Source organism: Ictidomys tridecemlineatus (assembly GCF_052094955.1).
Source record: "Ictidomys tridecemlineatus isolate mIctTri1 chromosome 1 unlocalized genomic scaffold, mIctTri1.hap1 SUPER_1_unloc_4, whole genome shotgun sequence".
NCBI lineage: Eukaryota > Metazoa > Chordata > Mammalia > Rodentia > Sciuridae > Ictidomys > Ictidomys tridecemlineatus.
The window spans coordinates 303,887-317,538 of NW_027520945.1; the positions used below are offsets into that span (position 1 = coordinate 303,887).

General features: G+C 33.9%; 2 protein-coding genes and 1 long non-coding RNA gene across 4 annotated transcripts in view; 2 read left to right on the forward strand and 1 right to left on the reverse strand.

Moving 5' to 3' along the window:
- LOC120888244 (uncharacterized) overlaps positions 1–13,652 on the reverse strand; it is a 160,472-nt gene that overhangs the window by 63,099 nt on the left and 83,721 nt on the right. The window lies entirely within an intron of this gene.
- Positions 1–13,652, forward strand: part of LOC101965612 (regucalcin-like) — a 237,350-nt gene that overhangs the window by 56,015 nt on the left and 167,683 nt on the right. Inside the window, exon 4 of the mRNA XM_078035590.1 lies at positions 9,349–9,445. The gene's annotated coding sequence lies outside the window, so the exon portion shown is untranslated. The remainder of the gene's footprint in view (positions 1–9,348; positions 9,446–13,652) is intronic.
- Positions 7,712–8,257, forward strand: LOC101963971 (tax1-binding protein 3). Its single transcript, XM_005340958.2, has one exon. It carries the CDS (start codon positions 7,713–7,715, stop codon positions 8,085–8,087), a length of 375 nt encoding a protein of 124 aa, XP_005341015.1. The 5' UTR covers position 7,712; the 3' UTR covers positions 8,088–8,257.

Consider the following 13,652-nt stretch of genomic DNA (forward strand, 5'->3'; position numbering starts at 1 on the left):
CAGCAAAATATTTGCTATATGAACTACTTTTTGCTCTTTTCTGATTTCATCTAACTTACGCTAGAAACTTTTGATTTATCTTTGATCTTAATTTACAAAAATTAAAAATGGTAAGACAAGATAACTAGTAGCTAGATGATTTAGCATTTATTTTTCTTTCTTTTAATTTTTTCTCAGTTTCCACATTTTATTTATTTGATTTTCAAGCTCTTTTAGGATAGGGACATAGGATTAACCTTTTAACTCTCAAGCAATCAGAAAAGAAAAGAGAATACTAGTTTTGGCTTTTTAATGTAGGGTGGAAAAAAAAGGACTTGAAGCAAACATTAATCATCTTTAGAAGACTTTGTATAAAAAGGCTGAGAAGTTTGGCCCTGAGAGGTTGACAGTCCCGTACAACTCTGCAAATATGGTTCTCTGAGACTTCATCCTGCCCATAGGTTGATGTGACCACCACCACCACAGCTGTGAGACACACCTGCATGCTAAACATCAGTGAAATCACTTTCTTACATAGCACCAACTATTTAGAATTGAAGAAGAGTCTTTAATTTTTTATAAGTCCATTATAGGAAACCTAACTTGACTATTAATTGAATTTGTTTTGAGTAAATTCTAGTAACAGAACTAATCAATGGTAGTGAATAAAAATTCACATTTAAAAGTCATCACTAAAATATACACTATTTTAAAGTTTCAATTGTTGAAATACTGTAAAAAATGGTCTTTGCGATGTCTCAGAACCAGATTCACACAGAGAATTTCCAGAATTATAAAAAAATCAGAATTTCCATAACCACATGATGAAACTTAATGTGTCTTGGCTAAATAGTCTTTATTCCATTCTTTAGTTCTTATGTGAACGTTTTACTCTATTCATCAAGTTAATTATCTTTGTAAGTAATTATTTTAGTACCCCAAAATAAAATAGTATTCTTTTGAAAATTGAGACAAGCAATAGAATATGATTGAAAATAATTTATATGACATCTTACTTGTATAAATATAGATTAACAGATTTAAAAATGTTTCTGAAAAAATAAAATTTTCCTTGTTCTACAGCTACTTTGTTCTTAATTATTTAACCTAAGACAATTATGGCTTCAGATTACATGACACAAGAAGCAATTGAGAATAGAATATACTCCAGTCTAGTTTTAGACATACTCTATACTCATGTTCCCAATATATTTAATGATGGCATTTAAAACAGGGATGTGAATATCTTAAAATCCCTTTCTCATTTTTGCTATTGTGTCAACTGAAAATATTTGTAGCTACCTCTGGAAGATGTGGGAATTGTTCAGTCATTTAATGTATGAGCCCTGCAAGTGGAGTGTCTGGGGCTGGGGCTTATAGATCCCAGTAAAGTCTTTGAATTAAGAAACATCTTAAAAAATCTTTTTCACATATGAAGAAAATGTAGTTAATCAACATCAGTTTGCAAAAAATCAGAGCAGAGCAAAAGTGGTTATTGAAGAGTTTGAAATACTCAGAACTGGAGAATATTGTAAAGTTGTAGTCTATTGCCAGTGTTTTCTTATCTGAACTTCTTTTGGATTAAACTTGCCTATTTTAGCCACCAAAGCAAATATTTATGTTGTCCAACCAATTCCTTGGGAAATGTAATCCTTTCGTCTTAATGACTCTTAAGCAAATCTCAGAGCTTAGCTCACTAGTTTTTTTTGGTGTGTGTGTTATGAAGGCACATTTTGCCTGGTGAAGAGTGTCATTGCTATCAGATGCCCCAGAAATGTCTAAGCCTCAGTAGGTTATCTCTGAGCACACATCTGATGAGTACACACAGTGTGTATGTTGGAATTTGGTCTATGGATGAGGGCACCAACATGGTCAGCTGGCGGACACTTAGTGGGAATATCACCCAAACCCATTTGATGTTAGTTGGGGACAGGGTAGAAAGAATTATAAGATATGGAATCATTTTGTGGTTGAGGATCACTGTCTTATCTTGGTGGCTGGCCCTCATTGAGTTCAGAGATGGCAAGTATGTGGCCCTATTGTGAGAAGCATTGGTATAGTAAACCTTGGTTGTTTTGAGCAGTTGAAGAGAGAAAAAGGGAGGTTGAAACTGAGAAAGCTGGAGTAAACGCAAGTCGATTTCCTATTGGGGGTAAGCTTGCCAGGACTGCCATAACAAATTATCAGGGTGGGTTGCTTAAACCACAGGTTTTTATTCTCACAGTTCTGAAGGCTGTGAGCCCACGTCAAGGTGGGCAGGCTGGTTTGTTCTGAGCTTCTCTTTTTGCTTTGTATGTGGCTGCCTTCCGGTGTCTCCATGAAGTCTTTCCTCTTTTCATGTCTGATTCCTAGTCACTGCTTCTTAAAAGGACACCAATCATTCTGGATTCTGGCTCACTTTCCTTAATATTTTAGTGATCCCATTAATAAATACAGCCACATCCTGAGTTACTAGAAGTTGGAATCTCAACATGAGTTTTAGCGGAACAGGGATATCAAATAGAGAAGGGGAAAGGGCTCAGGACTACATTGGAAGAGGCAAAAGCCTCTAGAGAAAGGCTGATCAAACAAACTGAACCTGAGCACAGTTTCTGCACGTTTTCCCAGCCAGAGAACTGGAAGTTCAGCAGGCAAAATAAGTGAGAAGCTAAACCTCTAGAAAAATTGTCAAAGCAGGTTGTATGTACAAAATATAGTTCAGACTCCTTTTTCCGGCCTTTCAAACTCTTGCATATAAAGCTGTTTCCCTCCATGTTCTCTTTGTTCATGACAAATTTTCCCAAACTCTAAGCAAGGTGACCAATACTGTAATATACAATTATCACACACACACACACACACACACACACACACACACAAACACACTGTTATCTGTGATTTTATACATACTAATATTATTATATAACATATATGACATACTAATATTGCATAGTAATTGCATATAATATAGTTATTGATAGAGTATCATATATAGGCTACTACCAATACCATTTCTGTCTCATTTTCTTTACCTCCCTCTGATCCTATTGACCTCTTTTCTTCCTCTAGTCACCATTTTCAATGTGATCAATGCACTCTCTCTTTCCCATTTCTCTTTTGATTAGCCATTATAAACAAGCCCAAGAGACAAATCAACAAAGCACAGAGGGAAAGAAATGAGATTTAGAAAATTTTACCCTTCTTTCTCCTATTATAAGAGGCAGAGCAGATGTCATTTACTATTATTGATATACAACTTTTCCAACAACTATTTGTGAATGTTTTTACCTTATAGTAACTTGGTTGATAAATCTTCCTTTTGGAGAGTCTATCTCTGGATATAATCAAACTTATAATGACTCTAAACACTGTTCCCATGTTCAAAGAAAAACCAGCTGCACTCGCTTCTCATTTGACTTCTTAGATGAGGAAAATCTTAACATTAAGTGAAAATAGTTTAAGGAGGAGAAGAATGCTTTGAGTCCCAACTATTGATTTCTTTTAAAATCTTTACTAATGTACCAATTATTTTGTCACCAAATGTAAATGAAAGACTTTGAGTAATAGTTTCATCACCTTGCTCAGGCTCTCTCCAAAATCAAAAAGAAGCCACTCAAATTTTCGGTTTCCATGAGCATTTAAAAAAGTTTTCATTGGGTACTTTTTACTAAATTACCATAAGGATATCTATTTTTTATTTTGACACATCCATATTTCCTGAGAATATTTTCTGCTGAACCTTGTGTCTGGTAATTGATCATGATTTTTTTTTAAAAAAATGGCTTTTAAATTATCTGATAGAATCTTGGTTAAAAAATTGAACTGAAATACAAAAGTCGACCATTGTTGGATCATCAATGGAGAATTTGTTTTTTCCAAATACTTTGATAGCCACTGAAAACATTCTATTTTATTGATGTGACTATTTCAAAATTTAATGTTTCTAAACAGTTACATGCACATTGTGTTTTAAAGTGTATACTTAAGTTTCTGGTTGTTCATGAATGAAGAAAATAATGAGTTTCTTATTTAACTGTAAGCAAATTTACTTGCACTAGCATTATTTTATCCACAACCAGAAAAATAAAAATTGTGGCATTTTTTAGGTAAATTTATTTTTACCCCAATGACATAAGTGTCCTTTTGACTGATCATATGTGGGTTTAGTTTAATGCTCTTGAAGGGGTAGAGAGGCAAGAGAAAGAGCCCACAACTGCATCTGCCTGTATGTGTTTTAAGGATCAAGGACCCACTGGCATATTCTAGTGTCGCATGCATGCCAGGTGTGCTAAATTAGAATAGCGAGTCCATGTGTGATGCCCTGTACTCTTTTCTGCTTAGCTTAGCTCTCTTTGCAATTCATTCACTTTTGCATGTGGTATTCTAGGGGCCTGAAATATAACTGGACTCATTCTTCCCACCTTACCCCAGTCAATTGGTCCAGTTTTATTCAGTATTTTCTCACATTTCTTAAATAACTTCTTCGTCTCTACTATTATTCAACACTCAGGTTTTGAGCTCAAAAGTTATTTTTCCATTTTTTAAAATTTTCATATGTTGAATTGAAGTTAATGATTTTTTTATAAAGTTTGTTGATAGATGATCATTAGCAAATGGTACCATTTGCACAGGCACATTGCCAGGAACCCTCTTTCTCCAGCCACATTCTACCTGTCTGCAGTTAGACCCAGTTAATCCCTGTCAGAGGATGAATGTATTGAGTAGGTTAAATTCATCTTTTCCCATTCACTTTACCTTTAAAGTTTCTTACACTGTCTCACACATAAGCTTTTGGGGACACCTGATACCTAAACCATACCAGAAATATTATCCTTTGCTGGTGCCAATGAATTGTTCTGATATTTGAGATCCTTGTCAGATTCTTGGGATTCCTTGTTGTGCTAATGCAGAAAACTTAACTATGAAATTATAAAAATCTGTAGCAGAAATACATCCTTTGGATCAATTAGTTTAAAATAATTACTGAAAGTATAAAGTATGCAGTTCCTACTTTCATAGTTTAGAAAAACATTACAAACAAACTTTAAAATATTAAGTTGCAAAATGACTAAATAAGATGGCAGTATGCTTTTCTTAGTGAGTATGTGTGAGGGTGGGGGTGTTGCTACAGTCTCATCTGTCTTAAACGCAATGCTTAACCTAAGTGTGTGCCTTATTAGAAGACCTTGTAAGCATTAAAAACAATTCCCCCAGTGAAATCTCTTTCCCCATATGACAGTTCCAGACAAATCCAGAAAAACCATGGAGTCACACTGCAGTTTGACGATTTTTAAAGAGAATAAAATAGTATCTTGTTTGAAAATTCTTATAAAAAGAAACAAAAAAGGCAGCCCAACATTGTAGGAGCCCTTTAAAGACCTCCCAAATGGCAGCTCTGATTGACAGGTCAGATGTCCCTCAATATCACTATAGCATTCCAGCTCATTACTTAGAAACAGATAAACCTACCCAAGGCCAACCAGTAAGTAGGAACCTATGTGAAGAGTGATCTCACCCTGGAACTCTCAAGGAGACAACAAAGACAGGGAGGAGAGAGAAAGAGAAAAAGTAATTGATGATTTTTGTTCTCCTTCTTTCTTCTTTGCCCCTCTGTTTTGATCTTCAATATTGTATAGCAAATGCACACTTTCTGAGAAACCATTAGTGCATACTCAGTATATGGGTATTTGATTATATTAAATCACTAAACTTCACCAGAAACCACAAAATTATAATTTGAATAGGCGTTAACTTGGAATGACATATTATTGGGAACATGTCTAGATAATTAAAAATTGTAGGCATTTGGTTAGGAAAATTTTTTTGGGGGGGTCAGTGGATGTCAAGACTTTCACATATAAATTTTAAATTTTTTTCTCTTTTGTTGTGTCATAAGAAATTCCTTCCTATCTAGATATGTAAGAAAGGTTTTCTCTTATGATGTCATGTAAAATCTTAATCTTTGCTTATTCACATTTACATTTACGTAGTAAAAATCTAGAATTTCTTTTTGAATATTGGGTGAGATAGTTTTATTTCTTCAGTTAGAAAGAATGCTGTGTCATCAGTGTCACTGCTGTGATGACTTGTTATGCTATAGTTCTACATCAGGAGCAATGTCTTCATGTGTATTTGGTTCTGTTTCTGAACTCTTCAGTTTGTTCTTTATATTCCCATGACATACAGCTATTTGAGCTCAATCACTTATTCAGTGATGTGATCTGCTGAATTATGATAGTCTTTAGAATTTTCAAATGGAAAAAATCATGTGTAGATTTATGAATATTATGGTTACATACTGGATACTGCTTGTGAAACTGACAGGGAGCTTCAGATGTACCCTTTGAGTATTCACTAGGACCCTTGCAGATGTTAACCCACAGAGACACTGCAAGGTATGTCTGCTCTGGGAAGACAATTTCTCAGGATACTGCTGTCTAGACAATTTCTCTAGATGTTGTCTAGCATCTCAATTACAAATCCTCTTGACATCTTTATCAACCATGTGTTTATATTTACCTATTTCTTCCCTGAATATCTTATACCTACAACTGTTTTCATATTATGTTTTGATTATGCATGTATATCTCTGTCTTATAAATTAAAGAATGGTTTTCCTCCTTTTTGAAGGTCCAAATGAATTCACTATGTTCTCACCTGTCACAGTTAACATTTTTAAAGTCAATAGGTTTCATTTAAATATTGCCATCTGCAAATGGTATAAAGTATGTATTTATACCACTGAAAACAAATACACTCTCATTAAAACAAAATTTCTCAGGGCTGGGGATGTGGCTGAATCAGTAATCTGCTCACCTGGCATGCACAGGGTGGTGTATTTGATTCTCAACACCAAATAAAACTAAAATAAAGATGCTGTGTCCACCGAAAACTGAAAAATAAATATTAAAAAATAATCTCTCTCTCTTCTCTCTCTCTCTTAAAAAATATTTCTCTCTAATCTACCTACAGGAGAAAAAAAAAAGCCCCCAAATACTATACAGTTCAGATGTTATTCAAAACATTCTTCAGAGAAGCTGGATTTGGTGGCACATTGTAATCCCAGGGACTTGGAGGCCTGAGGTAGGATTGTAAGTTAGAGCACAGCCTGGACTATTTAGGGAAACCCTAACTCAAAATTTAAAATATCCAAAGGCTAGGGATTCAGCTCAGGGATAGAGCACTTCCTTATCAACTTAAGGCTCTGGGTTTCATCCCCTGCAAAGTGTACACCTGTGTGATTGTGTGTGTGTGCTCATACACAATTTTTCAGAGAGATGAGTATTCTGATATTTCTGATCACTTTGCTCATTCAAATTTTACATTTGCACACTTCACACTTTTATCAAAGTTTGAAAACTAGATAATTTTAAGGATTGTATAATTTTTTTATTTTTTGTTCTAGAGTGGAAAGGGACTGAGTGGCCCATTTGCTGATTAAATTTTCCAGTAGCCAGATATATGACAAAACACAGAAAAACAAAACCTAAGAAAATAATAATTTGTTCTTGTCATAGTTTGTGGTTATTTTTGTCTGTTTTCTAAACTTAATGGTTTTAAAATAATTACATATCTAGCATTACTTGGGGAATAGTTAATTATTTTCCATGAATGTCAGTTTCCTTGTTTCTACAATAGTGACTTCTTAGGGTCTCTATGATGATTAAATAAATGGTTTATAAAAAATCTGGCAGAGGCTGGCATTATCACTGCAGGCTTCCCTCAGGTATACTTCATTGCTAGGTCGGGTCAAGATGTCTTACATACTGGGCCAGCTGGTCACTGCCATTATGCAAAGAGTTGAAATTCACAAGATGCATCAAAGAAAGAACTTAATCTTGGGCTTCAGCATTGGTGGTGGAATTGACCAGGTTCCCTCTCAACATCCCTTCTCAGAAGATAAGACAGACAAGAGCATTTATGTCACACACGTGAATGTAGGAGGTCCTGCTGAAATTGCTGGGCTGCAGATCGGAGACAAGATCATGCAGGGGAATGGCTGGGACATGACCATGGTCACACATGACCAGGCCAGGAAATGGCTCACAAAGCACTCGGAGGAAGTGGTGCGCCTGCTGGTGAGGCAGCGGTTGCTGCAGAAGGCCCTGCAGCAGTCCATGCTGTCTTAGCAGCTGCGCTGTGATCCTTACCCTGTGCCTCTCTGCCTATTTGTACAGCAACACCACTTCCACACTCTTTCTGCTCCTCTGTCCCAGCTTCTGCTGTGTGCTAAGGTCCAGCTGATCCCAGAGGCCTGAGCCAGCTCTGCTTTCCCTCATACTCCAGCCTGAGGCTCTGGGACCAGGTCTGTGCTTTTTGTTTTTCGTATTTGACATGAATTGTCTTTGGAGAATAAAATTTTGTTAATAGAGCTTATTTTTCTTTTTCTACACAGCCCTACCATGACTGTTAAAATGAAAGACTGAGTTGCTTAGTGTTTTTCACCTTACATGTGCAATGTTGCCCTTACAATCATGGCTCATTTATTTGGAGATGATGACGAATATTTTATAAGTTCAGGTTAAAATATATATATATATGTTCATTGATATATTTAACAGGTATATATTAATTATTATTCTTTTTTAAAGTACTATCAGATATCTAATATATAATTATCAAGCAATTTCATAATATAATTATGAGAAAATATACTTTGTTTAACAGTTAAAAATGCTTCCTCCAAACAAAAGTGAATGAGGTTACACTGGACCATTCATATTTATATACATGGGTTCCACACCCAGGTATTCAACCAACCATACATAGAAAATATTTGAAAAACAAATTATGTCTGTCTGAACATGTAGAAACATTCTTCTTGTCACTATACCCTAAACAATGCAGCATTCCAGTTATTTGCATAACATTTGCATTGAATTAGGTATTATATGTAATCTGGAGATATTCTAAAGTTTACATATATATGTGTATGTGTGTGTGTGTATATATATATATATATATATATATATATATATATATAATTATATGCAAATTTTACTTGATTCTATATATGGGACTTAAGCATCTGGAGATTTTGGTTTCCACAGGGAGTCCTGGAACTAATCTCCTGAGTGTTTACTCAATAAATCATGTAGAGAAGAAATTTTTGGTCAGTTACTATATTTTTGTTAATAAAACACAACTTATTTGATAATAGTAATTTAATATCTAATAAAAGTTAAGAGTAAGAAACATTACATTCAAAATAACATGTTCAGTAAAGCACCATTAAGCTATTTAATATTACATGGTCTGTTTCTCACTATTGTATCCAAGTAAAATTCTGGCTTCTTGTTTGATGCACACAAACCCTACCAAGAAAAAAATGAAATTACCTTTACAAGTTTTGGCTCCATTGACAGTTTTCAATGTTTATTTGTTTTTCAGAGAGAGAGAGAGAGAGAGAGAGAGCAAGAGAGAGTATCACAACATCTTTGTTTGTATGTGATGCTGAGGATCGAACCCAGGGCTGCACGCATGCCAGGTGAGCGCGCTACTGCTTGAGCCACATCTCCAGCCCTCAATGTTTAATTTTTAATGCAGATTTATGTACATTAAATTTCATATGGAATATGTACGGGAATATCGTTCAAAATAACATTTTCAGTGATCTTAGAGGGAGAAAGCCACTTAGCAAGGGATAAATGCCCAGTAGCTATCCTCTAAGCATTTTTAGCTCTTTATGTCACTGTATTTTTTTAAATGATCCTATTTTTAAAAGCTGTCTTGCAGGAAGGGAAAGAGCAGAAAATAATACTTTCTTTGTGTTTTTGGATATCTCAGAAAATAAATCTTACTCAACTATACTGCATTAAAACAAATAAATTACTCCTACACATTAGGAGGCTGTGATTGTGATTTAAGATCATCCCATAGCTTTTCAGAGCTAAGTACAAAAGAAAGATGTTCAATTTCAGATTAACATAGCATCATAAAGAATAAATTTGTATATAGTTATATATAATACCATGGTGAAGACACTTTAGTACCATTACATCATCAATGTAAAGTTTTACAGGAATGAATCATTAAAACACAAAGCATTCATATGCAGATATCTTATCTGCAGAAAGCCCAGAAACTGTCTTATGATTTACATTCATACCTTTAATTCACAAGAGTAATAGATGTTCCCTGAAATGCCCCATTCTTTCTTTCTTTCTTAAAATGAGCCTTTTGCTATCTATCAGGGGCAGTCACAGCCATTTCCCCCCATGGGCATGTTCAAGTGTATGCAGGTCATCACCTAATGCTATTTGCAACCCCATGTTTTTCTTTCCTGTCCAAAGGATTTTTTTCATTTTCACTTTTGCCATAGGGCTTTAAAAATAAACTTACCATAGTCTGCACTTCTAGAGTGTCTAACATAACACAGAAATGTTAGCAATGTATTTTGGCATTATCACTGTTATAAGCACCTATATAAAAGGAGAATGTTTTAAGTGTTCTGATTTTACCAAAATAGATTTCTGTTTAATGGTTATATTGTGTTTCTAATCTGAGAAAGTGCAGTAATTGTGAATAGGCTTAGTTTAAATTTGATTTTTAGGTATAATTTAATTTTTATAATCCAAAAGAAAAAAAAATCTGTTAATGATAACTAATCATTTGTTAATCTATTACCACAAAATAGCTGAAGTTTATATTAAAACATCCATAATTTAATAAACTAAAGCAATTTTAATGAATATATAATACTATTTTGTATGCATCAGACATTCACATAGAAAGGCTAAGGTGTTTTCTGGACTGCCCTTCCTGGACACAGATAAGTCTTTCATTCACATAAGATTTGACTTGTGGTCTTACAGTGTTTGCATGGTCATATAGATACAATCTATACTGAGAAAAAAATATTTCTTAATTCCATTATTTGCATAATGATTGCTCAAAACATAAGTACCTGTAGTATATATCTTCATTTCTAGGGTTATTGAAAAGGGGCACTTTTCACATCAATCTTTGTAGTTATAAATAAGGTTATAAATATAAAGGTGAAAAATTAAAGGAATGTAGTGCTACTTAAAAATATACATGTAAAAAATATCTAAAGACAATGCTGATTTCAATACGATTGTTCCTCTCAGGGTACCTAATTTTAATTTCAGCAGTTTCTTTTCCTTTCATTTTTAAAATTTTGCGTCCAAAATGCAACATCAACTTGGAGAATAGTAGACCATTATATTTAACAAAAGTATCTCTGAATTTTGTTCATATCTGCCATATAAAGGATTAGTGTTTCAAATAGTAGTCGTTCAGCAAATGTAAAAACCATGAAATAGAATGACCATATTACTATCATGCAAGCCATTCAGACTTTGCACTTGAGAAGGAAGCATGATGAAGACTGTACATAACTCTTGTTTCTACTCTTCACTGAAAAATAATTGAGAAGGAAAATACAAAATTTTAGAGGTAATTGTAACTACTGAAGAAAAGAAAATGTTTGACATTCCAAAAAAAATCATAATACTATTTTTTGTCAAATCTTGGATGGGCTTTGTAGATGCTTGAAAATGGAATGTAAAATCAAGTGCATCAATTAATTTACTCAATGTCCTTCTTCATGCCTTGATGTGTCCTAGAGCTGTTCAAACCAATTCTGACAGTCTTATACAAAGACAGGAAGTTAGCTCCCTTTAGAAATTTCATTACATGCCTCTTAACTCCTATTTTTTGTGAGTATTTCTCTGTGAAGTCACTTTAGCAGACCATGGATTCATGCTTGTTCAACATCCTAGAAAATACATCTTTTCTGTTTAGCTGAGCTTTCAGAGTTAAGTGCTAAAAGAAGAGTAGAATTCAATAAAAGTTGAATAATATCTCATGCCAGATAATTGTGAGGATATCACATAAGTTTTCATACACATCTGTGAAATTATACATCATATAATCAAAGAGATTAACAACAAAGTTCAGTATATTCAGTAGCAATATCAAAATCATAATCTTAATTCAAGTTACTTTCATTTTCTTTCTCAATGAATATAATAATTTTTATGTAATATAATAAATTGTCATTGGAATTTCTTTATGTTGATGATACATTAAATAAAATTTTCATCATATATTTGGGTATTTAATACTTTTCAGATAACCTCCTATTTGTTCACTGAAATTCAGGTACGCCTAACCTTTTATTATGACTCTTAGTCCAGATGTTTTCATCTTATAATTTAAAAATCTTCAAGTAGTTTAAATTACATTCTATTTTAAAAAAGTTAAAATATTTAAAAATAATACTTGTGTGTCTAAAATTTATATTTTATGTTCTTCACATAGTGAAATTAAAACTGTTATGACAAAAATTGAGAGATTTCATTATATGTTTATGACAAATAAATTAGAATATTTTCTAATAATGAGGAAAAGTAGAAAATTTCTTAAGGACTTAGAGTCATAATCCACACTTTATCTTACATATAACACATGTCATTAAATTCTTATTGTTATGTTTGTATCTGGACTTTTCCCACCCAAAGCTCATGTATTAGGAACTGCAGCAATCCTGAGAGGTGAAATGATTAGTCCCTTAGGACTGTGATGCCATCAGTGGATTAGTCCATTTGATGGATTAATAATTTTAATTTGAATAGACTGCTGGATGATAAGTGAAAGCAGTTAGGGCCTGGCTTGAGGAAGTAGGTCATGATGAGTGTGGCCATGTGTATTTATATTTTCTTCTTACTTCTTTCTTTCTCCCCCTATTTCCTGGCTGCTGTGAAGTGAGCACTTTTCCTCTGCTTCACCTTTCTGTCATAAGATTTTTGCCTCACCTCAGGCCTTGAGTAATCCTACCAGGAATTGAGATATCTGAAACTGTGAGTTCAAAATAAACTTTTCTTTCTCAATGTTGTTCTCATCAGGTATTTTGGAAACAGCAGTGAAAAGTTGACCAACACGATGGTCATCCCAAATACAATATAAAATACTTTTTTTTAAAAGTTTCAAAGCAGGTTGAAGGCTGTGGCCCTTACCTAAAGTCCCAGCTATTTAGGAGACTAAGATAGAAGAATTGCAGTTTAAATAGCAGCCTCAGTAAAATTAACAAAACCTCTACTCCAAATCAAAAAACTAAAAATGGTTGGGGATATACTTCAGTGGTAAAGCACACCTGGGTTCAATTCCAATACTGCCAAAAGAAGGTCAATGTGAGACTGGGAGTGTATCTCAGTGGTAGAGTACTTGTTTGACTCTGTGTGTGTGTGTGTGTGTGTGTGTGTGTGTGTCGGTTCCAGTCCCTAGCACTACAAAAAACAAAGACACAAGGCAATGTATATTATGATCAATGAAAGTGTTTGTAACATTGATTGGATTGCATTTTATTTTAGGTTCATTTTACATCTAGCCATTTGCTTTTTTATTAAGTTTGTATCTATTTCCTCAGACAAATGTAAGTGGAATCACCAAGTCGTAAACACACAATGAGGTCATGGGAAAGTTTCAAAATTCCCTGTTCCTAGTTTCTTTATGTCTAAAACTAAAATTGGCAACCACATGCACAGGCCTATTCACAGTATATATCACCCAGTATGGACATAGTTTGTGGTATGTCCTCTACTTTATGATTTTATTTTGAATATTTAAAATATTTTAAAAATACTCCTAGTGTATACCAGGTGTAAGATTTACCAAATTTGCCTTTTTCAAAAAGTATAAAATACAAATTTTCTACATTTTTTGCAGCTAAC